Source organism: Pithys albifrons, chromosome 2, assembly GCF_047495875.1.
Source record: "Pithys albifrons albifrons isolate INPA30051 chromosome 2, PitAlb_v1, whole genome shotgun sequence".
Classification (NCBI taxonomy): Eukaryota; Metazoa; Chordata; class Aves; order Passeriformes; family Thamnophilidae; genus Pithys; species Pithys albifrons.
In genome coordinates this window covers 108220349-108246785 of record NC_092459.1, presented here as the reverse complement: position 1 = coordinate 108246785, position 26437 = coordinate 108220349, and the positions used below count along the sequence as shown (strand labels likewise).

The 26437-nt window shown below is 40.5% G+C and overlaps 2 protein-coding genes across 5 annotated transcripts in view; one reads left to right on the top strand and one right to left on the bottom strand.

The window, feature by feature from the left end:
- MCM8 (minichromosome maintenance 8 homologous recombination repair factor) overlaps positions 1 to 7645 on the bottom strand; it is a 19158-nt gene extending 11513 nt beyond the window's left edge. For 3 of the 4 annotated variants that reach the window (XM_071581999.1, XM_071582001.1, XM_071582002.1), the window contains exons 1-7: positions 6596 to 7051; positions 6348 to 6422; positions 5773 to 5855; positions 5452 to 5601; positions 4605 to 4708; positions 1931 to 2129; positions 975 to 1060 (exon numbers count right to left, since the gene is read on the bottom strand). In XM_071581999.1, coding sequence (XP_071438100.1) covers positions 975 to 1060; positions 1931 to 2129; positions 4605 to 4708; positions 5452 to 5601; positions 5773 to 5855; positions 6348 to 6422; positions 6596 to 6710 — 812 coding nt within the window. In that variant the 5' untranslated portion in view covers positions 6711 to 7051. Of the gene's footprint in view, positions 1 to 974; positions 1061 to 1930; positions 2130 to 4604; positions 4709 to 5451; positions 5602 to 5772; positions 5856 to 6347; positions 6423 to 6595; positions 7052 to 7433 lie in introns of those variants that run through there. The other variant, XM_071582000.1, reaches the window with a different exon arrangement.
- Positions 7054 to 26437, top strand: TRMT6 (tRNA methyltransferase 6 non-catalytic subunit). Its single transcript, XM_071582003.1, has 11 exons — positions 7054 to 7182; positions 9652 to 9779; positions 10184 to 10293; positions 13604 to 13695; positions 13785 to 13868; positions 15875 to 15999; positions 17589 to 17953; positions 18192 to 18277; positions 21509 to 21611; positions 21697 to 21783; positions 24596 to 26437. Exons 1-11 carry the CDS (start codon positions 7094 to 7096, stop codon positions 24767 to 24769), a joined length of 1443 nt encoding a protein of 480 aa, XP_071438104.1. The 5' UTR covers positions 7054 to 7093; the 3' UTR covers positions 24770 to 26437.

The window sequence follows — 26437 nt, the reverse complement described above, 5'->3', positions numbered from 1 at the left end:
GATGTTCAACTCTCCAGTTTACTTTCAGTTCATTCACATCAACTGGCAGAGTTATAATATAATGACCGATATAATTCAATAGGTCTTTTCTAGCTGACTTACAGGTCATTAAAGGGAATCATTAAATCATAAACTGTAGTGGTTTTAGCTAGGCCTCAAATTAGCAGGCTCAGAGAATCTATGTGGACTGAGAGACAGCTATCACCTGACTGGGTAACCAAGGAAATATTTCATACCAGATGACGCAAAACCTCAGATATGAGTGCAGCAGTGGGAGGTGTTAGTCAGTTCCATCATGGCTGAAGTAGAAGGAGAACGTGCTACAGCTCTTCTACTGTGCTAGGCCCTGCTGCGGCAGCTGCTAATTGCATTTTGTTTGAGTTTCAGGGAAGTAGAAACATTTTGTTGTTATACTTTGTTTCTTGCAGGGTGTCTTGCAGAGTGCTTATGAATCTAGAGTAATAGACTTTGTATGAACTGGCGAGTGGGAGGTTATTTCTTGTTATCCCTAACTTGTGTGTGTGTTATATTGTAGTTTATTCTTAATTTTCTCTTTTCTGTATAAATCCATATAGTTAGTTTCAGCATAAACCTAGTTTGAGAGGTTTTTTCCCCCTTCTCCCTTTTCTCAGCCAGAGGCTAACTCTGTTCTTTGGGCAGTTGGCATTTTGCCAGCTCAACCCAAGACACAGATGCAATAAGAAATGATCAAGAAATCCTGCAAAGAGCAGAACTGAACAATTCTCCAAGAACTCTGTAATGGCAGGAGGAATTTCCAGGAAGATATTACACTGGGTAGGTTACAAAGTATACCAGCACTTGGATGAAACACCTGCTTTGAGATACAAGTATTGAAGAGTGCAAAAACAATACGATTATTAAAATTACACAGTGTAACATGGGCTGAGCCATCCTGTCACTTTTTGAGTATCCTGTGGCATTACATTTCTGTGTAGAAGGGAAGACATGCTTACTTAATAGACTGCCAGTCCACTGTAGTGGTTAAAGGAGAGCTCCTGTCAGCTGTGAAGGATCGGCCACGGCACTCTGGAACAAGGCACTGTAACAACAGGAATTCTAATTCATTCTCAGCCTTTTTTAAAAAAATCCTAAGTTGAAATTGCCTTATTTGATTAAAAAACCAACCCAACAACAAGGTAATGTTTCTTTATCATTCCAGGAAAAAAAGCTAGTTAAATTAGGGCTACAAATTAGCATGTACATAATTAATGTAGAGTTTTCAAGCACATACACCTGAGCTCTGTCTCCTGGTTGTTAAAGCAAATACAGCTGAATTGCACAATCCCCTTGGTGAACTGGTTTGAGTTGGAGAAAGGCAGCTGGGGGGAAGAGGAGGTGGTGGATGGTCTTTCCTGGGTTTTTTGTTGAGTGAGGTTTGTTGGTTGGTTTTTGGTTTGTTGGTTGGGTTTTTTTAATACCCACAGATGGTCCAGACGAGATAATTTTTGAGCACATCAGATAACATAAAATAACCAGACACTGTCCTATATCTAGTGACTTTTAAAGTCCAGATAACAAACAGTAAAATTAAAATAGAAAGAACTAAACAAAACTCATTAAAAAAACCAATTTAGGCTAGAAAACTCCCACAGCAAGGTGGAAGAGTCTTTTTAAACATAAGTAGTGAAATGGAAATTAAGAGATAATATTTTTTTCTAGATTTCAGGGAGTTCCTACCCATTGCTTGTCAGATATCCTGTTTCAGCAGGCTACATTTTATTCAAGTAACCAGGATCTGAAGTAATAAAAGTTGCACAGTATGTTTAATTTTTTCCAACATGTCAGTTGTTTAACCCAGTTTTAAAGACTGTTTTCATTTTTTTTCTTTTTTTAATACCAGTAGTGCCTCTTTTGTCCAAATCACAACAGATAACGGGAAGAAGTATGAAGTTAACTTGTTTTAACTTGCCTTAGTTGGAAGGGTGTACTTTCCATCAGGGAGAGGAACACTCTGAACATCTCCACACGTGGCACATACAAAAGCCAGCTTGGTGCACAGAGGTTTAATGTTGCTGACACGCACGACGGTGCCACGCAGGGCGATGTATTTGCCATAGCAGTTGGCCCGGACGTTTTTCAGCTGTGTTAGTGGGTCATAGTTGTACACCCTGCACAAAAGTTAAGCATTAATCTTTTGAAAACTTAGCAGAACAAAAAGAAAACCCAAACCCACAAACCCCATCCAAACATAAACAAACAAAAAATCCTACTCGCAGTCAAAAACAGTAATCCAGGTAAAAATGGTTAGAAATATTTTGTGCATGGACTCATTGCACAGTCTTTGATTGTTGTTCTAGAAAGCAGCATAACATTTAATATTCTCCAAATGTCTACACCTCAGCAGCTGTACAGTTTGTTTATGCAGTGACACCTCCCTCCTGCAAACAACTGAGATTAGCAATGCAACAGAAACTACTTTATAATCATCTATAACTGTCTTTTCCCATTATTTCAGATAAACGCCGGAGTTTAGACTTGGACCACAAAAGGGTCAAAGTTTTATTATGCTTATGCTCCAAAAGGAAGGGTGAATTTTTGTGTTTCAAGGACATAAGAACTTATCACCAGATACAACACACTGCCCCTTGTTACAGCCAACAAAGTATCTAGACAAATAAATGAGAATAAAACTTCAGACAGAGTTGTTTATCATGGAATGGATGCCGTAAGATAGTCTAGTCCAACCCTCCTGCTCAAGCAGGGTCAGCCAGAGCAGGTTGCCCAGGTATTTGTCCAGCTGAGTTATCAATATATCCATGGATGGAGACTACGCAGCCTCTGTGACACTAAAACAGTGTTCACATGGAATTTTAAGTGTTTCAGATTGTACCTTCTGTCCCCTGTCCTGTCACTGGGCACCAACATGAGTATGGCTCCTGAAATCCAGCAGTTTCCCTGCTCCTTCAGCTTAGGACTCTGAACATTACCATCACATGGAGGTGTAAAACTGCTTGACAATCATGATCTATTATTGACTTATGGAATGCTTTTGTCTACAGTGTAATGGTCTGTAAGTGTCTCTTAGAATTTGAGAGCTTGTATATACCTTTTCTGGACACAGGTTTCTCCTGAACACGTTCTACCGTGTAATTAAAAGAGTGAAGTTTATAATCATAAACTGCAAAACTTAAAAATATTTCATAGGGCAACAAACCCTCAAACTAAATCCATTTGCTATGCCAAAACATACTGCCTTCCCACATCAACCCAACAGCAGCAGGGAATTAAAACCAATAATAAAAAATAAAATAATTTCTTTGAAAACGTAATTTAAACCCATGTAGACCTTATACTCCCAGCTCCCCTCACACTCTTGAAGTCTGACATACCATTACTTCTGATAAAGAAAAAAAGTTTTAAGAACTTGCTTCATTAAAAAACTCAAAGGAAAACATATTTTTATAATTATAACAGCAATTACGTTTCTTGTAAGAAACATTCAGAATTATTGTACCATCAGCTTATTCAGAATTATTGTAACATCAGTTTCTCAATTTCAAATTGAAGTTCAGTTAGAATGAATATTCTTGACTATCAGTAATCACATAACAAACTTAAGATAAAAAGAAATAATACATGTTCATATGCCACTGCCAAAACACTCATATAAGGAATAATAAATATTACCAGCTGCAGTTTATGTCCACACCCTCCAAATCAGGCTCCTTCTTTAAAGATGTGCCTCTTGCTAACAAAAACTTGATCATAGTCATATCCTAACTTCTACAGCAAACAGGAATTTAAATAGTTCTTCACAGTTTTTAACCAATACATGCTTTATAGAATAGTTGTGCAACTTGTAAGTTACTTCTCTGCTTACAAGCTTTTCTAGTTACAAGCTGTAACTTGTTCAGCTCATAAGCAGATTTCATTTCACTTTTCACAAGGACAGTTTAGCCTTTGTCATGGTGAAGAAAAAAGCAAATTGTAGACTGTTCTTCTGGAAATAACTTCACAGAGTCAAATCTTTCCATAAATATGTAAGCCTTCAGCACCATGCTGTTGTGTTCAGTTCTGGGCCCCTCAGTTCAGGAAAGATATTGAAGGGCTGGAGCAAGTCCAGAGAAGAGCAACAAGGCTGGTGAAGGGACTGGAGCACAAGTCCTGTGAGGAGAGGCTGAGGGAGCTGGGGGTGTTTAGCCTGGAGAAGAGGAGGCTCAGAGGTGACCTCAGCACTGTCTACAACTACCTGAAGGGAAGTTCTAGCCAGGTGGGGGTTGGTCTCTTCTCCCAGGCACTCAGCAATAGGACAAGGGCGCACGGGCTCAAGCTCTGCCAGGGGAAATTGAAGTTGGAGATCAGAAACAAATTCTTTCCAGAGAGAGTAATCAGGCATTGGAATGGGCTGCCCAGAGAGGGGGTGGATTCCCCATCCCTGGAGGTTTCTAAACAAGATTGGCCGTGGCACTGACCGCCATGATCTGGTAAAGGGATTGGAGTTGGACCAAGGGTTGGACTTGATGATCTCGGTGGTCTTTTCCAACCCACTCGATTCTATGATTCTGTGTATGGCACTGACAACCATTAGACAAGAAGCAAAGAGATCTTACTTGGAAAAAACCCAAATATTCAACACCCATTACCTAGCATGAATGAGAGGCACATTTATTATAGGCTCTCCATCGAGTGGTAACCCTTCCTGCACCTGCAGCTCTGCAGCATGCCTTTCAAGGTCCTTGGTCAGCACCTGGATGGAACAGAAAGGAGGACACAGCTGCAGTGTGCCATGCAACATGGGTTCATGGATGTGCTATTAGGTTCAATTAGCATCTCTTACAATCAGATCCTCCTACTGAAGTCTAATGACTGCCAGTGACACCCCACTAAACAATGTTTTTCTGCTTCTGAGCAGTTTTAAGCTTTATTTCAAATGGAATTTAAAATCAACACATTTGCTGTGTTAGTTTTTTTTAATTAAAAGAAAGTATACAATCATCTTTAATGCTGTGGTCAAAAAGTGAAGTTTCATTGGATTAAAGTACCCCCACCTGAACTTGCCTGTCAACAAGCACTGAAATGCTACTTTAAGAGACATTGAACAGAGCCAGGACTTTTTGAATCTGCTCATCAGTGACCTACTAGCCATGTTTCTGCTGTGTGAGGTGGGACTTGCAGCACAAATAACTCACAGTATGTTTAAAAAGACCCCCCAGAAACTAGACACCACAACAGGGAGTAACACAGGTGATAAAACTACATTTAGTCAACTGCTTTAATGATCAAAAAGCAAAATGCACCAAGACCAAAGCACTTCCAAAACATGATTTTGTGGGCCAAACAGAAATGGGAGAGGTTAAAGGATCTGAGTTTTAAATAAACAGTAATTTCCCATAAGACAGAAAAACAGAGTTGGGGTTTACAACATTTATAACATTTTATAACCTTTTTGATGTGATGTTATGCTTCTATGTATTAGAACATCATATTTACCTGATGAATTGCCAGACCCATACACTGCAGTATTTTCTGAGGCATATCCCTTAACTCCGTAGATATATTTGGTATGGATTTAGTCAATTCTCTGTCTTGTATTAGTTCCTTATAATCCACAAGAATACTTCCTTTTCTTTCTATTTCATCCTGTGAAACATTCTAAGTTATAAAATACCCTTCAAATTAGACACACAACACATCCAAATTACACCATAAACATTTCACGTCTATGATGGAGTTATTTTTGATGGAAAAATACTCAATATTTTAATGTTTTTGTATCAACAATAGGTGGCATGTGTTTTGGGTTGCTTTTACCTTATCATAAAGCTCAATGCGTGGCACAAAAAACTTTTCAAAGGCTTGAGTCTTGTGGACAAAAGGAGACTTGTCATTATAAGCTAAGTAGAAAAAGAACACATTAGTAACTGACAGAAATAATTATCTCAGTTTTGCAGAATACATAAACAGGTAATTTATCTTCCATTGTTCTTCTGCATTCCAAAACCAAGGAAGACAACAGATTTCTACAGTATCACAGTAATGTTCTCTTGTAAGACCTGTTACAAAAGAGAACTTGGTCCAAGATGATAGAAGACAAGAACATATGATCAAGACCAGCAGTCTTTGATAGACTTCAGGTTTCATGTGCCTAATTGAACAGGTTTTAAAAAGTTCATATTTTACACTATTAAGGATTCCTGTCCAAAGTTTGCAGCCAACAGAGATTACAGTATGTCACAAGACTGAAGTCTGTATTGTATTCATGATTTTATATAACAAACAAATTTTGCTTGTTTCATACTGAACTTATAACTCTACCAACACTGTGTATAACCAGTCCTAGAAAAAAAATCAAATACTTGCTATGTACAATTTTGGTCTAAAAATACCTTCAGAGAAATAAAGTTTCCAGCCCTTGTAGGGAATAAACTGGTCCAACGTTGATTGGACTAGTCGAGATTTTGCTGAGGAAAAAAAAAATTAAAATGAGCATTAAAAGAAAGTGGATAGTAAAACTTTGCACTTAGTGATTCTTTTGACAGCGGGAGACAAACAGGTGTAAGTCCCAGCACAGCAGTAGGTCAAAAGAAAAGCATTACGCTCCAGAAAGCAGGTAGAAGCAGAGGAGTTGGCTCACCCGGCTCGGGAATCTTTTTGCTCTCTGCCTTCTGGCCCCTGCCTCGCCATCCGCCTCGCCATCCTCCTCGCCACCCCTGAAAGCCTCTCCCGCGGCCTCTGAGATCCCTGCTCATCCCCCTCCGCCGGTGCCAACAAACTGCGGCAAAAAGGCAGCAATTTTACCAGAAGACACTCAATTTACATCAGGGCCATTTTCCCGGGAGCGCGGGGAGGACCGCGCGGGAGCCTCGGCCTGGCCCTCCCCGCACCACAGGGACGGCACTGAGAGGACGAAACAAGCGCGCCGCCCTCCCGCAGCGATGGCCACGGTCTGGCAGGGGCTCAGGGCTCCGCGAGGGCTTCTCCCGCTCAGAACAGAGCAGGGCAGGGCAGGGCAGGACAAGGCAGGCGAAGGGAGCCCCGGGAAACTCGACCCTCAGCGCCGCTCCCGCCCCGGGGCCGCTCCCGCCCAGCCCGCGCCGCTCACTGCGCAGGCGCCAGCCCAGGCAGGGCGGCCATGGCGGGGCCGCGCATCATCCGAGAGGGGGACTGCGCTGTCCTCAAGCGCGGCGATGTCTTCAAGGCCGTGCCCGTGCTGCGGCGGAGGTGAGCGCCCGCACCGGGCTTGGCCGCTCCGGTTTGCGCCTTCTCCTGCCCTCTTAGCCCCGCCAGCGGCAGTCGCGGGCCCCGGCGATGGGAGCGGGGATCCCGCTCCCTGCCCCGCTCCCTTCTCCCGCTCCCGATCGCTTGTCCCGCTCTCTGTCCCCGCTCCCTGTCCCGGTCCCTGGTCCCGCTCCCCGTCCCTTGTCCCGCTCCCTGTCCCGCCGCTGTGACTCGCAGCTGTCCCGGACACAAACCGCGGCCTCGCCAGGCTGCTATGACAGCCGGAGGGAAGATCCTGATGCTGCCTCGGTTCTTGCGACATAAAAGCCCCCACCCCCAAAAAACCCGGAATATCTCCTGGCTGCGTTTCTCCTGAGAATTTCAAAGAGATTTAAGGTGGCTTTGTGCTGCCGTCGTCACACCGGTGCGGGTTGCAGAGGAGGGAAGGTGCGGCCGCCTGGGAAGGGAGTCGTCATCACACCTCGCCGTGGCACAGCGTTTGTGCGAAACGCAGCATCGCCTTGTTAATTAGCGACTGTTAATTGGCCTCTGCCCAGCGGCATTAATTTGCAGGGAGATGCTGTCACTCGGGTCTGTATAGTTAATTCTCTGGGTGCGATGAAAAGTCTCCTATTCCTCTTTCCTAGGCCCACTCTGGCATAGCGAGAAGCGCCTGCAGACAGCAGGGAAAGCTAAATCATAGAATCATAGAATCGATTGGGTTGGAAAAGACCACCGAGATCACCAAGTCCAACCCTTGGTCCAACTCCAGTCCCTTTACCAGATCATGGCGCTCAGTGCCACGTCCAATCTTGTTTAGAAACCTCCAGGGATGGGGAATCCACCCCCTCTCTGGGCAGCCCATTCCAATGCCTGATTACTCTCTCTGGAAAGAATTTGTTTCTGATCTCCAACTTCAATGTCCCCTGGCAGAGCTTGAGCCCGTGCCCCCTTGTCCTATTGCTGAGTCCCTGGGAGAAGAGACCAATCATGAGCACACCTTGGGCTCTCCTCAGTGCAGCAGCCAATTTTATAGACCAAAGTGTAGAAGTCAGTGTTGGGTAATGTGGCCAGACATCTGATTGAGTAGGATGGAGATTTAAAGGTACTGAGGTGCCTGAACGAGGCTGGTTTAAAAGCAGTGCAGCTCAGACCTGGGGATTTGGAAGCACTAGGTTAGTGTTCACCAGGAGAATCTGGGAGCAGAATCAGCTGGTCTCTATTACCCTGCAGGGCACTGACAAGATCTTGGTCATTAAGTCCCTGTACAGTTTTTGTTTATAATCTCTGTCATAAAAGAAAGAATAAAAAAGCCAAGGAGTAAACATAGCCATAAGAAATTAAATAATTTTTGTGTTTGTTTTCCTCTTCTGTTGTCTTATGAGGGTGAGGATGCTCCAGGAACAGGTGATTGGATATTCTGTTTAGAATGGTCATCAAAATGGAATTTGATTACATGCACACAATTTTTTATCTATTTAAGTTATTTTCAGTAATTTCAAGTCTCTTATAGTAATTTATTAGTCTCAACGTCTGGGCTGGCAGGGATTAAGAGGCTTTAATTGGGCGGGTATAATGTAATTTTTAATGAAAATGTTACTATTACGTCTTACTTAAATTCTGAATAATTGGGGATACAAATAATATAACATGTTAAACAGATGCATAAATTGCATACTTCAGTCAGTAGAAAACTGGAAATAAGAAAGAACTCAAGCTTTTTGCTTAGCTTCAGAATTAGTGATGACTGTAATTTGTATAATAGCTCATGTTGGCAAGTTTTCATTTGAATGTGGGTGTGGCATAATATAGTGCTACTTGTTTCATTTGACAAGGTTGTTACTTCTCTGATTACCAAGGCAGCCTTTTTAGGCCAGCCTGAAAGTTGAAGGCTGTGTGGATCCTGTTTTGTGGCAAGAAGGAAGAATGCAAACCTGCCTTAGTGCAATCAAAATTAAAGGGATAATACAATTTTTTTAATAAACATTTCTAGAATTACAAGACAGTCTCTACTGTCTGGTTTCTTCATAGTCTTTTGGCAAATGTTATTTCAAAGTATCTCTGCAAAATACAGGTCCATGCTCATCTTCGTGCACTAATCTGCATGACCCAGCCTAGATTTAATATGATTAATTTAAATTTAATTCCTTGCTTTGTTCTTTTCTCTATCAAAAATGGTACTGTGCAATTTGAGTGCCATAGCCTTGTTTTACCTGTCACCTTAAAATTTCTTTCAAACTGAATTTTTTTTTCTTACCATATGCTTGATTTAAGTTCTTTGTTCTTTTCTTAACCAGTTTCAGTTTAATGTGGGTTTTTTGGTTAATTTCACTTTTTATGCTTGTTGTGGTTTTCTTCAAGGATATAGAGAAAAATGTCATGTATAAAGGTGTAGTTTAAGTTCAACTATTGTGAGTTTCAGACTTAGTAAAAATAATGCTTTTAGTATCATTAACTTTTCTGTCATTTCAGAAAAATTGTTTTTGAGAAGCAGTGGTTCTACCTGGATAATGCCATTGGACATATTTATGGAACTACATTTGAAGTAACCAATGGTGGAAACCTCCAGCCAAAGCAAGAGGTGGAAGAGACTCCCACAGGTATCATGGGGGAGTGACTGGTATTTGGAAAAACTAGTTCAAATTAATTCTTTTTTGACAATACTAAAGATAATGGAAAAGCTTTCTATTAATTGTTTGTTAATACTTATATTCTTTCTGTTATAAAAGAAAGTGCATGGTTTTGTCTTGATCTGTTGTTTCACTAGTCCTGTAACAAATAAGCTTTTTAATATGTGAGAAAATCTGAACCTTAGTTTGGGTGAACATGTATATACATTAAGGTTTAATTTACAGATGATGTTTCATTGCTTAGGCTGTGCTTTGCAAGGCCATGAAACATGTGGGTTTAATCACGAGAAATCTGCTTTCTGTGAAACTAAAATCATGTGTTTCTCCAACTTACTTAGAGCTAGATTTTACAAATCTATATCCTTTTCCTTTAGAAACAAAAGAAGCAGGTACAGATAATCGTAACATAGTTGACGATGGGAAGTCTCAAAAACTGACTCATGATGACATAAAGGCTTTGAAGGACAAGGGTATTAAAGGACAGGTAAAAATAAGGTTTTGGTGTCATTTCTGTGCTACCTTGATAGCTATATTTTAGTTTATGAAATAGGCTATTCTTTTTATCTGTGTACAGATTTCAGTACTACTCCTTTGTTCTTCTGGTCAAGTCATGTTTTTTGATTTTACAAAAACACTTAAGGCTATTTTCAGAGAAAAATCCATGTAAAGTTGGCAACTTTGTTAATGGAGAGTGAAGTGTAAATTTTTATGGCATCAGAAATCATAGCAGGTAAATAAGTACAGCTCACATAATCACCATTTTGTTTTGCTTGGGTATAAGATTCAAAATACTATTTCTGTATTAGAGACATTTTAAAATCATGCAATAATTAAGCTGTCAAAGGTCTAGGGAAGGATTATGGACAAACAACCAAGTATTAAAATTAACACTGTGTAATAAATGTACCATCAGTGAGCCATTAAGCAGTACCTACCAAAAATGGGTGATGCCTGTGCTTTCTCTGTGCTTCGAAAGCTAAGAATGCTCTCAAGAGATAGATAGAAGAGATGGTAGAAAAGGCATTGGTATTTAACCCTGCACCTTGTCGTGAGGTGAATGAGGCCATCTTAAATGTTAATGAAGCATTGCAGCCACTTCTGTTCTGCACGTGCTGTCAGGCAAAATCCTCTCTCGTCTTTGGTTTGCCCTTTCTAGTAAAAACAAGAAATTGCTTCTGCTTACATCAAGTTCATCTCCTATCTGCATCTTGCTGTTTGCTGCTGCCCTTTGGAGCAGCTTCTCTGCTTTTGCCTGCTTAATAATGGATAGTTCCAAGGAGTTTGGAATGGTGTTTCTTCTGTTTCTATGGTTGTGCTGCTAGTTGTGTTATCTCTTGAAGAAGAAAGTACTAATCAGTCTGATAGGTTTGATGTTTCTATTCGTTCTCATTATCCACGCCAGAAGATCATTCTGACTTGTCTGTATGTCCTCAGCATGTCTGTGCCATACATCTACCATGCTTTTATTTTAAGTTATTAAAATATCCTACCTCAATAACTCTGGTTTCTGAACTGTAGCTGAATATTCAGTTTAGGTTATATTAGCGCAGTAGACATTATTCCTCCATAAATGTCTAGTAAAATCTGAACTCCTGTTTGTGAATGGCATGTCTTTGTGCTGCAGTCTCAGTTTAGAGATGATTGTTATTTGAAATAAAACTTCAGTGTTGTCGTGGCTTAACCTCAGGCATCAGCAAAGCCCCACACAGCCACTTGCTTACTGCCCCACCAGCAGGATTGGGAGAGAATTGGAAGAGTAAAAGCTGGAAAACTCGTGAGTTGAGATAAAGACAGTTTAACAGGGAAAGCAAAGCAAGACAAGGAATTCTTTCACAACTTCCCATGGGCAGGCAGGTGTTCAGCCCTCTCCCGGAGAGCAGGGCCCCATCACGTGTTAGGGTTACTTGGAAAGAAAAACGCCATCACCCCAAACATCTGCCCTCTTCTTTCCCCTACTTTATATACTGAGCATGATGTCATACCTCATCCAAGGGTCTGGAATATCCCTTTGGTCCGTTTGGGTCACCTGTCCTGGCTCTGCCTCATCCCAGCCTCCCATGCACCCCTAGCCCCCTGGCTAGCCAGCCTGGCACTGTGAGAAGCAGAAAAGGCCTTGGCTCTGGGTGAGCCCCGCTCAGCAGCAACAGAAACATCTCTGTATGATCAACACTGTTTTCAACACACATCCAAAACAGCCTGGTACCAGGCATTGTGAAGAAAATTAACTCTACGCAGCTAAAACCAGCAGAAGTGTTGATGGGCTTGATTTCCCATCCCTTCACAAATCCCTCTCAGTTCCTGAGGGATGGATCGGTGTTAAGAGGAAGGTGTGAAATGGCATCTACTCCCAGGCCATTGAGTAGTGCTGCAGCTTCCTTTTGGCTTTTGCTTACCCTAGAGAAACACTCCTCAGTTTCCTCACAGTAAATAAAAAAACCTGCCTGTTAAACAACATAAACAACCCAGACATTCCATTTCATTTTACCAAAAATAAAGCAAAAGAGATGCTATTTCACGCCATTAATAATACATTTCAAGTGCCCTTTTGTCATTCTTCCTCCTGCCCCACAGTTCCTGTTAGGCCAGGTTATAATAATACTCTTTCTATAGGTTTAATAAAAACCTACCATGGTAGCAGTTAAACTACTTTGAGCACAGCAACCAAAATAGCCCTCTGCAGCATTTCCTCTTGTATTGCAGGAATGGAAACAAAACCTGAAAGTTGGTTTTATTTTGTTGGAGATACTAGTGATTCCCCTCCCAGCTGGAATCTGAAAGTATGAGGAAGAGTTGGATTGGCAAAGGGTAGAGGTTAGAACAGGGAGACCAGAGAAATAAAACTGGAAGTCTGGGAAAACCTGGGAGCTAGAGAAGGAAGAAGTCAGGGGGAGTGCTGTAGGAAATAGTAAATGTTAAGGAGCTTGGAGTTGGTACAGTAGGATAGCACAATTTGTGAGCCTGACAAAATAAAATGGGGTGAGGGAGGTGCCTGACCATTAGCCAGAGTGGAGGGAAAGAATTAGCAAAAGATGGCAAAAAAAGATACCCTCAGAGACAGAGATGCTGAAATCAGACATAGAGACTCAAGGAGGGAATTGGATCAAACTAAATGTTGTGTATGTGTATGACATCTGGTTCCTTGTTTTATTTCTGTAAAATATTTTTAGCCTCTATAGCTTCATACAAGGTTTAGGGTACTGCAGTCCTGTTACTAGGGGGAATGTTAGACTGACAAAATACATAATTTATTCATAATAATTGACCAGAAACATAACTCTGCCTCATTGTAAATAGTAATTTAAGGTAGCTAATTACTTAGAGAAGGCAGTGTAGTCTCATTCACATTGAGAATGGGGTAAATATGTAGTACTGACTTCACAGTAAGGGCTGAAGTAATGACTGGCTGATGCTGAAAAGAACAATCCTGCTTTTTCTTCGTTTCTGTCCATACAAGTCCATCTTCTCTCATGAGTTGGTTTTAGTACCTTTTCCACAAAATATCTCATTTCCAGGATAAGCATTTTCAGTTTTGTCATTTTCATGCTGACATCATGTAATTAAAGAACACCTAAAGACAAAACTATATTATTAAATTCCTACATGTAGTCACTGCAGTGCCTCACTAGTCATGTTGATTAATAGAAATTTACTTTGCCATTAATGTCAGTAGAAGTTAATAGTATAAATGCCTTCATTAGAAGAAAATATTTTCAGTGTTTGTTTAAAAAATACTATATGTGAAATGAATGAGAAATAAATGCTAGCTATAATAAAAATAAATTATCTCTTCCAAGGAAATAGTTCAACAGTTAATAGAGAACAGTACAACATTCAGAGACAAAACAGAATTTGCTCAAGATAAATACATAAAGAAGAAGAAAAAAAAGTAAGTGGATTTTAAAATGTGGAAAATACTTAGTAATTCTCTTAAGTTGTTGAGATTAAAATAAAACTATTACTATGTGTTTCTTACAGATATGAGGCAGTTATTACAATTGTGAAACCATCCACTCGCATTCTTTCAACAATGTATTATGCAAGGGAACCTGGGAAAATTAAGTAAGTTTCCATTTTTTTCTTTTTTTAAATTATAACTTTATTATAAACTGTAATTATACTGTATTATTAACTTTATTATTAACTGTATTATATTTCTTACACACTACACCAGAGTATAGAATACTCACCTTTCTTCTTTTTTTCCTTCCCTGTGAATGGGAAGATTGCAAGTTAGTGAAAAATCATGTGGTATAGAAAATTAATCAATGTGCTATTGCAGCAAATAGGACAACTTTTGCATGCAGGAACAGCTTTACCACTTCCCTTTCACCATAGTCTTGCTGATTACCTTTGTAGACATGAGTTCTGTGCATTTTCAAAGGTGTCTCTTACCTGGTTCTGGCAGGTGGTGCATCATCCCTGTTTTCTGGATCAGTAATCAAAATAACAAACCACTTACTAGAAGCAGGCATTTTTGTCTTTGATGTGTTAGGGATTCAAAATCTTCAATCGGAAATCTCCAGAACTTGAAGACGTGGTTAACGTTGGGGTCTGGGCAATGATTACAGAGATCTCCTGCAGAGATCCAGCCCTGTTCAAGTTTTGCTTACCTAAACTAAAACATATATTGTCACAGACATTATTTAAGATGGACAGATACAATCTTTTTGATATAGTAATAACAGATCTAACATGGTGAGATTTAAATTCTCAAATATATGTTATCTAAGGCTTCTCAGACCTTTTTCTTCTCCTTCCATGATCTCTGTCACTTGGCTTTATTTCACTATTAAGGTGTTGTAATTTCTGTAGCCATCACTGAGCCTCCTCAGTGTGCACTGCAGGCAGAAGTGTAAAGTTTTGGTCCTGCATTGCAGGTGGTATGTGCTGCTGCAAAACAGGTGAAAATCATAAGGGATGCTCTGTTGGATCAGGAAGTGCATTCATACTGTTTGTTCTTTGCAAAACTGACATGTCAGGAAAAAAAAAGTTAAAAATTAAAAAAACTGACACGCCACAAGATGTCCATTCTGATATGTGCAGCATATTTCATATCCTACTTTTGCTATTCCTTGCTAATTATTTGTTGGCTCTGGTTCTAGTTCTTCTTCATTACCAGATGGGATGAAGTTCAACAAGGCCAAGTGCCGGGTCCTGCAACCCCACAACAACCCCATGCAGCACTACAGGCTGGGCACAGAGTAGCTGGAGAGCAGCCAGGCAGAAAGGGACCTGGGGGTACTAATTGACAGGAAGCTCAACATGAGCCAACAGTGTGCCCAGGTGGCCAAGAAGGCCAATGGGATCCTGGCCTGTATCAAAAATAGTGTGGCCAGCAGGCCCAGGGCAGTGATCCTTCCCCTGTACTCTGCGTTGGTGAGGCCACAGCTTGAGTATTGTGTTCAGTTCTGGGCCCCTCAGTTCAGGAAAGATATTGAGGGGCTGGAGCAGGTCCAGAGAAGCAACAAGGCTGGTGAAGGGACTGGAGCACAAGTCCTGTGGGGAGAGGGTGAGGGAGCTGGGGTTGTTTAGTCTGGAGAAGAGGAGGCTCAGAGGTGACCTCATCACTGTCTAGAACTACCTGAAGGGAAGTTCTAGCCAAGTGGGGATTGGTCTCTTCTCCCAGGCACTCAGCAATAGGACAAGGGGGCACAGGCTCAAGCTCTGCCAGGGGACATTTAAGTTGGAGATCAGAAAGAAATTCTTTCCAGAGACAGTAATCAGGCATTGGAATGGCCTGCCCAGAGAGGGGATGGATTCCCCATACCTGGAGGTTTTTAAACAGAGATTGGACATGGCACTGAGTGCCATGATCTGGTAAATGGACTGGAGTTGGACCAAGGGTAGGACCTGATGATCTCGGAGGTCTTTTCCAACCCAATTGATTCTATGTTTCTATGGTTAATTATAAGTTTCTGCATAGAGACTCTGAGGATCCCTGACGCTGCTCCTGAAAATCTACCTGTAACCCAACTTTTTTTGGCAGGCTCCTGTGCCAACAGGCCGTATTTCTAACTCTTAAGATTAAGCTACTTTGATGTTTGCTGAAACCTTCTGTCTTGCAGCCACTTGAGGTACGACACCCTGGCTCAGATGCTGACCCTGGGGAACATCCGCGCTGGCAACAAGATGATTGTGATGGAAACATGTGCAGGGCTGGTGCTTGGAGCAGTGATGGAGCGAATGGGGGGTGAGTTACACAGTAGCTTTAGTAATGCACACATTGAGGGCTTGTACGTATGACCACATTTGGGAATTGGAAGATTTGGGAAGCCTGCACAGTGGATTTTTTAGGTGAGGCACAGCGAGTGCAGAACTGGCCCCACCATTTAAGTCCTAAGGTCAAGTGAGCTTGGACAGCGACAGTGAAGTCCTCAGGCCTGTCACAGCACCCGGTACTAACCAGGGCTGACCCTGCTGAGCATCCAAGATCTGACGGGATCGGATGTCAGGGAGGCATTGAACTGCCGGGGTGGGTCCCCACTGAGACTCGAACTCAGGTCCTTGGGATTCAGAGTCCAGAGTGCTCTCCTTTACACCACGGGACCGCCCCTACTGAGAACTTACCTGAAACCCAAATACACTGCCCTGTGATACATCTAAAAGGCAGTAAGTAGTTTCTCAGTTTTTAGAATCTAGTTTAGTGCCTCAGGTATTCAGAGATTCTTATTCTTCCATCGGATTAAGTTGCATTCTGCATCTTGCAGTTGGGTTTATTTTTTGATAATTAAAAAACCTAAAAAATTTATAATTGATAATTAAATTTATGTAATTGCTTATATAATGAAATTTAATTAAATTGATATTCCCATATGTAGATCTGTTTTAGGCCCTGTTTTAGCATAATGACACTGTGTTCAGAAAAAGCTGTAAGTTTGTAAAAATTGTATGTAGATTCTTCCCAGACACCTGGAAGTCCAGAAAAGTGAATGGCAGGAAACAGGAATAGTAGTACTGGAATTCTGGCAGCCTACAACACTGAAAATGTTGCCATTCCTCTTGTTCTCTGCACCAGATTTAATGTGTATTCTGCAAAATGTATATTTTCAAAGTGTGTGACAATTTCTCAAGGAGTAGTTTGACTTGTTTTTCTGAGTTAATTAGTTGCAAAATTCAGAGACACTAGTCAGAGGTTACAGTTAATTCCAGAGGGGCAGGAGGCGTGATGTGATGTTGTGCACACAGATGTGCTGTCTGTTGGCTGAGAAGCACAACACACGGCAAATTGGGTTTGTTGCAGCAACTTTGGGCCATACAGCTACTCTTTGAAGTAAATTAAATAAGGTAAAATTTCAGCATATTGAAAAGTTATTTTTAATGTGTTTAAACATCTGACAGATCTTCCTTTAGAGCCTGGATGTTGAAGAAATTCTTTGCCTATTAACACTTTAAATTAGCTGTTTAAATTGTATTTTATTGAAACAATTCCATCAGTAAGTAACAGAAACTGTAGAAATTTCTTCTTTTAATTATTAATTAAATTAGCTTTTCTAACAATTGGTCATTGCTTATATATTCTGAGCTAATCCTAAATACATGTTTAATACACAAATATTCTATGAGTTGCCTTGTTCTTTTGAGTTGCAAAGTGTTATCCTTTCAGTGAAGATGTTTTACCTTGAGGCACACTTCCCCAGCTTGTTAAATCTGATGGTTAGATTAAAAGCAGGAAATTTACTTCCCTGTTCCTAAATGAGTGCTTCATTTAGAAATGTTGAAAACATGTGCAGTTTAAGAATTCTGGCTCTCCAATGTGTTTTGATTCTTTTGTTCTCGTAGGCTACGGATCCATCATTCAGATGTACCCAGGAGGAGGACCCGTTAGAGCTGCTACCAGTTGTTTTGGATTTCCAAAACCTTTTTTTGATAATCTGCATGAATTTCCTCTCAGCAAAGTGCACAGTCTCCTCTCTGGGACATTTTCTACAGAGACTCTGCCTTCAGACCCCGAAGAGAATGCACTAGTGGAAGAAGAGAGCAATGGATTGACTGACGAGAAACAGGCTTCCCATCAGGAAGCAGAAGAGGAACCTACCACTGAAGCAACTATGGAGATCAACCAAACAGAAGAGCAAGAAACAATGGACATTAATGCTGAAGATGTAGAGTTTAAAGAGAGCAAAGAAAAAGAAAATAAAGAAAATGTAAGAACATTTATTGTGCCTATCCAAGCTTGACAATGTCTATATACATAAAATTCTGCTGTCTGAATCAGATATGCTGAAACATAGCTTGTTTAGGTGTTAAAATGGAACTTTGGAAGTTGTTCTTTGTATTACATTGTCATCTAAGATGCACGAAGTTAAAATTCAGTCCATGCAATAAGTGATCCGATATATAATTACCAGTTAAAGTGCAAACTATTTGTTTTGTTGTTCAAAGGTTCGGGACAAGCAAATAAAACAATGGGAGAGAAGAAAAAAGCTAATGGAAACTGCTGCTTTCTTGAGAGAGAAGAATGCTGATGGGTGAGTTTGTTTGTAGTTGTCTTTTTGGTTTAGGAATGTTACTCCCAATTTAGTGTTCCCACTGAAACACTCCAGACCACACACTGCTCACCACTCCCTGCCCCACTCCTCCTTGTGCAGGATGGAGACGGGAATTTGAGGCACCAAAGGTTTGTCTCAAGGGTTGAGACAAGAACAATTTACTGGAAACAGCAATGGAATAGGAAACCCAAGTGTGTCTTGGGTCTTTTTCAGTTCTTACCTGGTTGAGATTTTTTGAGATTAGCGCAGTTGTTTAAAACTTGGCTGTAATAATGCCAAGGTCATGGGTTCAATCCCTTATGTGGACCACTGACTTAAGAGCTGGACTCGATGATCCTGGTGGGTCCCTTCCAACTCAGAATAGTCTGTGAATCTGTGATTCTGTGTTATTTAAATGGCTTGAAATTTCATGATCTAAAAGTCAACTAATTATGAGTAAATATTAAAATAAAAATGAACATGTATCCAAAGGAAAACAAAATCCAGGTAGAATATAATACAAGATGACTGCCAAAAAAATCCTAACTGGCAAAGATAATCTGAGGTTTTAAGTTTATTAAAGTGAAACTAAATTTGTTGTTTTGTTGTTTTGACTGGTTGGTTTGTTTTTAGAAACTCAAAATAAATACATTCCTAGAAATTCAGCCCCACAATACTGTAAGAGCATTTGGTGCTTGTGACTTTTTCTAAATGTTCTTAGCAAATGCTGAAGTGATTTGAGTTAACCAAGTAACATTAATTTAGTTAATTTAGTAACATTAATACTATTTTTTCTCCAAAGAATATTGCTTCACTGGGAATAAAGCTTTTCTGCTCAGATAAATTTTAATGCACATTTATTGGTTATGTTTAAGTGCTTCTGTACAGGTTTTGGTTTTATTATGACAAAATGTTTTAACTCATGTTCATTCATATAGTTCATGTGGAATATATAAGTGGTAGAAATAGCCTTTTTTATAAAGATGCAGAAACAGGTCATTCTGTGTTCTCTGGAGCAATAAAATGATAAAGGTTTGTAAAAGGCCCTGCACATCTGTTTGGCAACAGAGCACCACCCCTGGCAATGCCTGTGGATGTGACCATTAAGCTGCCTAAATAATGGTACTGGTTTTATAATTAATGTCTGTGCATGATCTGGCAAAGTGAAAATTAATATCTGACTTTACTTGACATTTTCTGTAGTATGAAACAATATATTCAGTTGTTGACTGAGTTCAAGGAAGCCTGTTTAGCATTTGTCTCTTGTTTTTAGTCACTTTTATACTTCTTTGTAATGCACGAAAGCTGAAACAAATTACACACCTGAAGGGATGAGTGATTTCTTGCTTTAGGAATTCTCCAGCATGATGGGGAGACAGAGAAGTTTATGGTGCCTGAGGGCACTATCCCAGATGGCTCAGTCATGATCACCTTCCTTTAGTCATCTGCCTCTTACAGCCCACTGTTCATTTAGACGAAGAACGACAGAGTAGCATGAAAAATTAGCATGTAATAAACAAATGCTTCAAACTAACAACTCTGTACCCCAGTAGCAGCAGGCAGGTAAAGTAAGGGTTTGTTTGGTTTGGTTTGGTTTCGCAGGAGAGAAGTAGTGACAAGAGAGGTAAAAATCTGATTAACATTTGAGGTGGGGGGAAAGATTAGGACTTACTGGCAGAGTAAAGACAAACTGATTGTTAGATAAAGATGGGCACCACCTTTAGAAAAATTAATCCTTGAGTTCCTGAATTTAACAGGGTTTACTACTTAATGTAGAAGATACCATTTCAGTAGGATTTCTGTCTTCTGTGCTGTTATGTGGTAGAACATTGCTTATAGTAGATCTACATTTCAATTCCATTTATGAGAGTTGAAGTCTGATATAGGTAATTGAAGGAGAAAAAGGAGGATATTCATTGGGTTTTTGGTATTCTTTTAAAGAAGGCTTTTTAAAAGATAGACTGTTAAATTTTTCTGATACTGTGAAAGCAGCAATTGGTTTGTAGACACTCCATGTGTTCAGAATTACACCACCTCCTTCCCTCTACCCTTCCCTACCCTTCCTCTAACTCTTCCTGCTTGCCCCTCACCCATGACATTAATTCTGTGACTGGCCAGGCTACCTGCTGGCAGCAATATGTGCTGGCATATGAAAGAACAGAATTTGGTTTTCCACAGTCTCTCATCTCTCACTTACCTTCCTGTTGTCTGGCAGAGGTCCTGGCAGTGCCAGGGCAGCACTCCAAGCCTTCTGAGGCATCAGACCAAGTCTTTTCTTTATGCCCTGCTTGATTAATTACTGAGCACAATTTTTTTGAGGTTTGGATTTGAAGCAAATGGCCCACAAGGCCATGGATGGCAAAAAACCAAAACAGAAACAACTGTAAGAGAACTTCTCATCTCTTTATTTCTGTTGTATTTAGAAAATTGAACGACCAATTTTACCTCCCTTTTGTCAGACAAGTTTAAGTGTCTCCAATGCTGCACGTTCCCCTGGAGAACAAATGTTAATCAATGGGTCATCTTACATAGTCTCTGTAAACTAGACAAGTAGTTTAATTAGCTCATTCTTTCTGCAAAAGCACAATTTACTAATTTACTCAACCATTTCTTGCAATCTAGTTTAGCAGTGATTCTTTTGGACTAAAACTGGAGATGGCTGTAGAGAATCTCAACCACCTGCAGATGCAAGTTTTACTATAGTATTAAAATGAGGATGGAGGATAAAATAAGAAACCTTTAAATTGGCAAGATCATAATTTAGAAGATTTTTAGCCATGTCTATTAGGGGATTGTTTTCTTTTTAAATATTCTTATATAAAACTGTATTTAATGAAGACTACCCAGTTTAAAGAATCATGACTGAGGTTACAGTCTAAGCAACGATTAGCAGTAACAGAACTTAAATTGTGTTTGGAAAATGGTCTTGGGGCAGTGAAAACCAGCATGCAGATTGTGTTGGAAGAATTATTGTGGAACTTAGCGCAGCTGGATCGAGTCCTCCTGCAATGCATTTAATATTCTGCACCTTAGGAAATTAGTGTTTTAGGCTCTTAATTATGCAAGTAGAAAACCATGATTTGTTTTTATATTTGAGGAGTTGTTAGTAACATGAAAACAGCTGATGAGCAACTTCTAAGCTATAATTGATTGCTGTGCTAAGTAGGAGAAAATGTCACTTGATGAGTAGGTTTTAGAAGCAGAAAACTAATGATGACACTTCTTTTGCAGCTTAATTGTAGCTAGCAAGTTTCATCCCACGCCCTTATTACTTTCTTTATTGGAATTTGTGGCTCCTTCAAGACCTTTTGTTGTCTACTGCCAGTATAAAGAGGTAAGTCAAGTATGTTACTTTAGCTGTGACTGTTCAGGTTTGATTCTATTCCGCTGTATAACCTACTATTTTGGGTTTTTTTAAGCCATTATTAGAATGTTACACAAAGCTGAGAGAAAGAGGTGGTGTTATTAACCTAAAGCTGTCTGAAACCTGGCTACGAAACTACCAGGTAAGGATCACAGTAAGTGGCTGTCAAAACTGCGTGAATGCTGGGGAGCAAAACACTCTGCAAATATGGTTTTTTGGACTGGCTGAAACTATGGATAAGCTCATGCATTTGTTTTAGCCCAGAGTAATAGTAAGTATTCTGAAGAGTTCTGTTGCTTCATGGTAACAATTTCAAATGGCAATCCTCTGTTTTCTTCCTGCAAAGCTTTTCACTTAAGCACTTGCTGAAATATTTGTAGCAAAGTGTTGTGCTTTAGTGGCTGGCCTGAAGCATTATCACGGAATAGAGATGGAGCAAAGTAACAGGTGCTTATTCATTTCCAGCTGTTTTGACAGCTGAAAAACAATCTGTAATGCTAAGAATGGTGGTGACATAGAAAATCATCATCTTCAAATAACACGTTTCCTGGAACTCAAGTAACAAGTTTCTGCTCTGGGAACTGAACAATAAAAACAAGATGAGGGGGAAGAAGCATCTCCACAGTGAAAAATGTCATTTTGAACAAGATGTTTGGAAGAAAATGAGTTGGTGTTTCATCTATGAAGAATCATCGAATCACAGAATCACAGAATCGATTAGGTTGGAAAAGACCTCTGAGATCATCAAGTCCAACCCTTGGTCCAACTCCAGTCCATTTCCTAGATCATAGCACTCAGTGCCACGTCCAATCAAGAAGCAGAAGCACGTCTGAGGAGCAGCTCACGCTGTGTGAAGAGGTGGACTTCACTGCCCTCCTCTTTGCCCAAGGGCTTCTGGGGCCCATAAGGAATTGTTATTTAGGGGATGGCTTAATTCAAGGGTGGTCATGATTACTGACTTACTGATTGGGCAAACAAATTGGGAATGACCAGGATGCTCAAATGTTCACACAAGGTATGTTCCCCCTGCAGCACTCCAGGCTGGGCACAGAGTGGCTGGAGAGCAGCCAGGCAGAAAGGGACCTGGGGGTACTGATTGACAGGAAGCTCAGCATGAGCCAACAGTGTGCCCAGGTGGCCAAGAAGGCCAATGGGATCCTGGCCTGTATCAAGAATAGCGTGGCCAGCAGGCCCAGGGCAGTGATCCTTCCCCTGTACTCTGCATTGGTGAGGCCACACCTTGAGTATTGTGTTCAGTTCTGAGCCCCTCAGTTCAGGAAAGATACTGAGGGGCTGGAGCGGGTCCAGAGAAGAGTAAACAAGGCTGGTGAAGGGACTGGAGCACAAGTTCTATGGGGAGAGGCTGAGGGAGCTGGGGTTGTTTAGCCTGGAGAAGAGGAGGTTCAGAGGTGACCTCATCGCTGTCTAGAACTACCTGAAGGGAAGTTCTAGCCAGGTGGGGGCTGGTCTCTTCTCCCAGGCACTCAGCAATAGGACAAGGGGGCACGGGCTCAAGCTCTGCCAGGGGACATTTAAGTTGGAGATCAGAAAGAAATTCTTTCCAGAGACAGTAATCAGGCATTGGAATGGGCTGTCCAGAGAGGTGGTGGATTCCCCATCCCTGGAGGTTTTTAAACTGAGATTGGACGTGGCACTGAGTGCCATGATCTAGTAAATGGACTGGAGTTGGACCAAGGGTTGGACTTGATGATCTCGAAGGTCTTTTCCAACCCCAGTCGATTCTATGATTCTGAGGTAGGTTTGGCCAGGGTTACTGTATCCAGGTGCAGTGAGGAACAACAGGGAGTCTCCTGGACACAAGTCAGTCAGTTCAGACCTGCAGTGGCAGTCAGAGCACAGGGGAAACAACTGAAGGGAAAGCCTTTACAAAGAGTGTAAGGCAGCTGGAAGAGATGGTTCATTGCATGTCTTACCTGAAGCTCCATAAAGGTGACAGTGACAGAACTGGGAATTTACTGTATTCCTTCGTGTTGTTTTGTTAGATCAGCTGTGGTTCCAAATACACCACTTCTGATCACATAGTGGGATTTTCATGCATCTCAAACCTTGTGATAAGCAAAAACATTGCAAAAAATAAGTGCTAAGAGAAAGTTTTTATTCTAATAGCAGCAAGGTGTTTACTGATAACGTTGGAGGCAAGCCAGTTCATACTGGGCAAAAACTTCCCTGACTTGTTTCTGTAAAATAAGCCATTTTATAATCTTGAAGTTTATAGTTAACACCTTCTAATTTCCATATTAGTGACTGGGCAGAATCTTGGGTGGAGCTTTCCTTTTGGCTTCGAATTTGGGTAGTGGTCTCTTGACTTCATCCCTTGGGGTGGTCTTGAAGCGTCTTCATCACTGTTGGACTTATGCCTTTTCTTTTCAGTGACATGACCTGTCAAACTTGTAAACCCTTGGCTCTAATGCTACAAAATCTTGAATCTTTACCATTTCATCTTTTTGAAGTGTCTAGCTTAGTATAATGTATGACTTCTAACTCATGGTACACTAGTTTCTATAATTACTAGACAATTTGTACCAGAACAAAGTGGCTCTAGCCCTTTATGCACTTCAGAGGCTGTGCTGTGCAAACAACAGTTTGAAAGGCAGAATTAGAAATTTCACAAAACTAGTGGGGTTTGGTCTCTTTTCTCATTCACCTTGACTTCACAGTTTTCCTGTAAATGCCATGACAAAGGAATCAGTAAGGCAGTAGCCTGTACTCTTGTGTATTTCTGTAACTGGATTCTCACCTGCAGATACGCCCTTTAAAGATAAACACACTTCCCAAATGGCTGTTTGTTGTTGTGGCTGGAAAAAAATTTACATCCAGTAATGTAAACAGAAATTACACAATTTTATGTGCTGGTATAGAGTGAGTTTTTGAAGATGCTTGTTGTGGGGTGGTTTCTGGGTGTGTTTTGTTGTTTGTTTGTTTTTTTTTTAAAGGTCCTACCAGATCGAAGCCATCCAAAACTGACAATGAGTGGAGGTGGAGGGTACCTTCTGTCTGGCATCACTGTTGTCTTGGATAAAGGCAAATCTGAGTCCAGTAACTCAGAAGCACTGAAGATGGAGGAGCCATCACCTAAAAGATGCAAAGTTCAAGACCTTCATTGTTAACATTTGGAGAATCGATATGTTTTTTTAGATCTCAGGAGTCTTACTGTTAGTAAAATAACAAATATACTTTCAGTGCTCTTGACAGCACAGAAATTGTACCTGTCACACATCTGTCAGGAAAAGCAGCAGAACTGTGTGGTGGGAGGATTGTCTCACTCTTTAGCAGTTTACATGATCTGAATGTGAAGAAAAACCCTTGGAAGAAAACATCACACTGAAATCACTTCAAAAAAAGAGAAAATCCAGGAAGATAAAGCATCACTGAAGGCATTCTGTTTGCTCTTTGCCAAATTTGAATATGATGTAGTTTTTTAAAAGGTCAAGTCTGAATCAACACATCTAACTTAACTTTCCATTTTCCCAGGAGAGCATCAGAGAATTCTTATCATCATTCTGTGTGGTGATCTGCTCCCCCTTTGGACACAGAACTGTGTTCAGTAATTTAAGAAAGTGGAATGAACAGAAAAAAAATCGTACTCTGTTTATTGCACAGGAACAATAAAAAGAGAAAACTAATATTAGAACATGACCCCATGTTTACAGCATGACCCCATGTTTTCCTGAAATAAATACAGAAGAGAAAGTGCATGTTCTTAAATTAAAATACTAAGTATTTAAACAGAATGTCATTATTAGTATTCTCTGTCATTTTCCTAAGAGTTGTTATATGTTTTTAAGATATTACTATTTTAAAAACTGCTATATGTATATATATTTATTCTACTATTTGATCTTTCAGAATGTCAGCTTTTTTATTAATTTTTTTTAACTTTGCATTTGCCATTTCAATTAAACTGCAGGGTGTTTTTCCTAATGAGATTTATCTTCTTTTTCTTCCTTTTCCCTCTTATTGAAAATAAAAAGGTTTAGCATAGGCTTAAGGAGGAGAATTTGCTGTCTGCACCCCCTGCACTCCTGGTGGGAAGCTTTAGGTCCATGTGGGAGCTCGTAAGGCCAGCAGGACTTGGCTTATATTCTTGAACTCAAGTTTCTGGACTGACTGGACAGACTGTGGAGCTCTGGGATCAAGTAATCAGACTTTATAAAGCTGTAAAATTCAGTATTTTGGTAAGAGTAATGCTTTGTTCACCATTAGCATTATAGTTTGTGTAAAGAAGCAGTTAAAGATTCTCTGAGGAGAACAGGTACAGTGTTGTCTTCAGGTTCTATGTACTACTGAGTTTTGCAAACTTTTCAGTGTTGTTTTTCTACTTTTATGCAAAGTGTCTTTTCTTTCTCTTTTCCTCTCCTCCTTCCATGAAACACCCATCCATGGAGAGGATGTAGGTTTCACCATCTCCTCCGTTCCACCAACCATGTGGGTCTGAAAAGTGTGCTTTGTCCCCCTTACCTCCCCCTACAGTGCAAGTGTTGTGGATCACACAAAGAGTAGAAACGTGATGTGTATTCTTAAGAATCTGTTTAAAAATTCTGGGTTTCTCAGCTTCTTTGAAGAAGTAGGGAAAAGTGGGATATGTGTCCACACAGATGTACTGAAGGTACATGGGACTTTGAAAGCAGCCAACGTCCAGTATGTGATGGAATCCTGAGACAATATAGCTTAGAGCAATGGATTGGAGCCTGTAAGCTTGGGAAAGGCAAGGAAATTAGGAGATTGATGGAAGCCAGGAGACTAGTAATGGAAAACTACCAGCATGTTTTAAATCC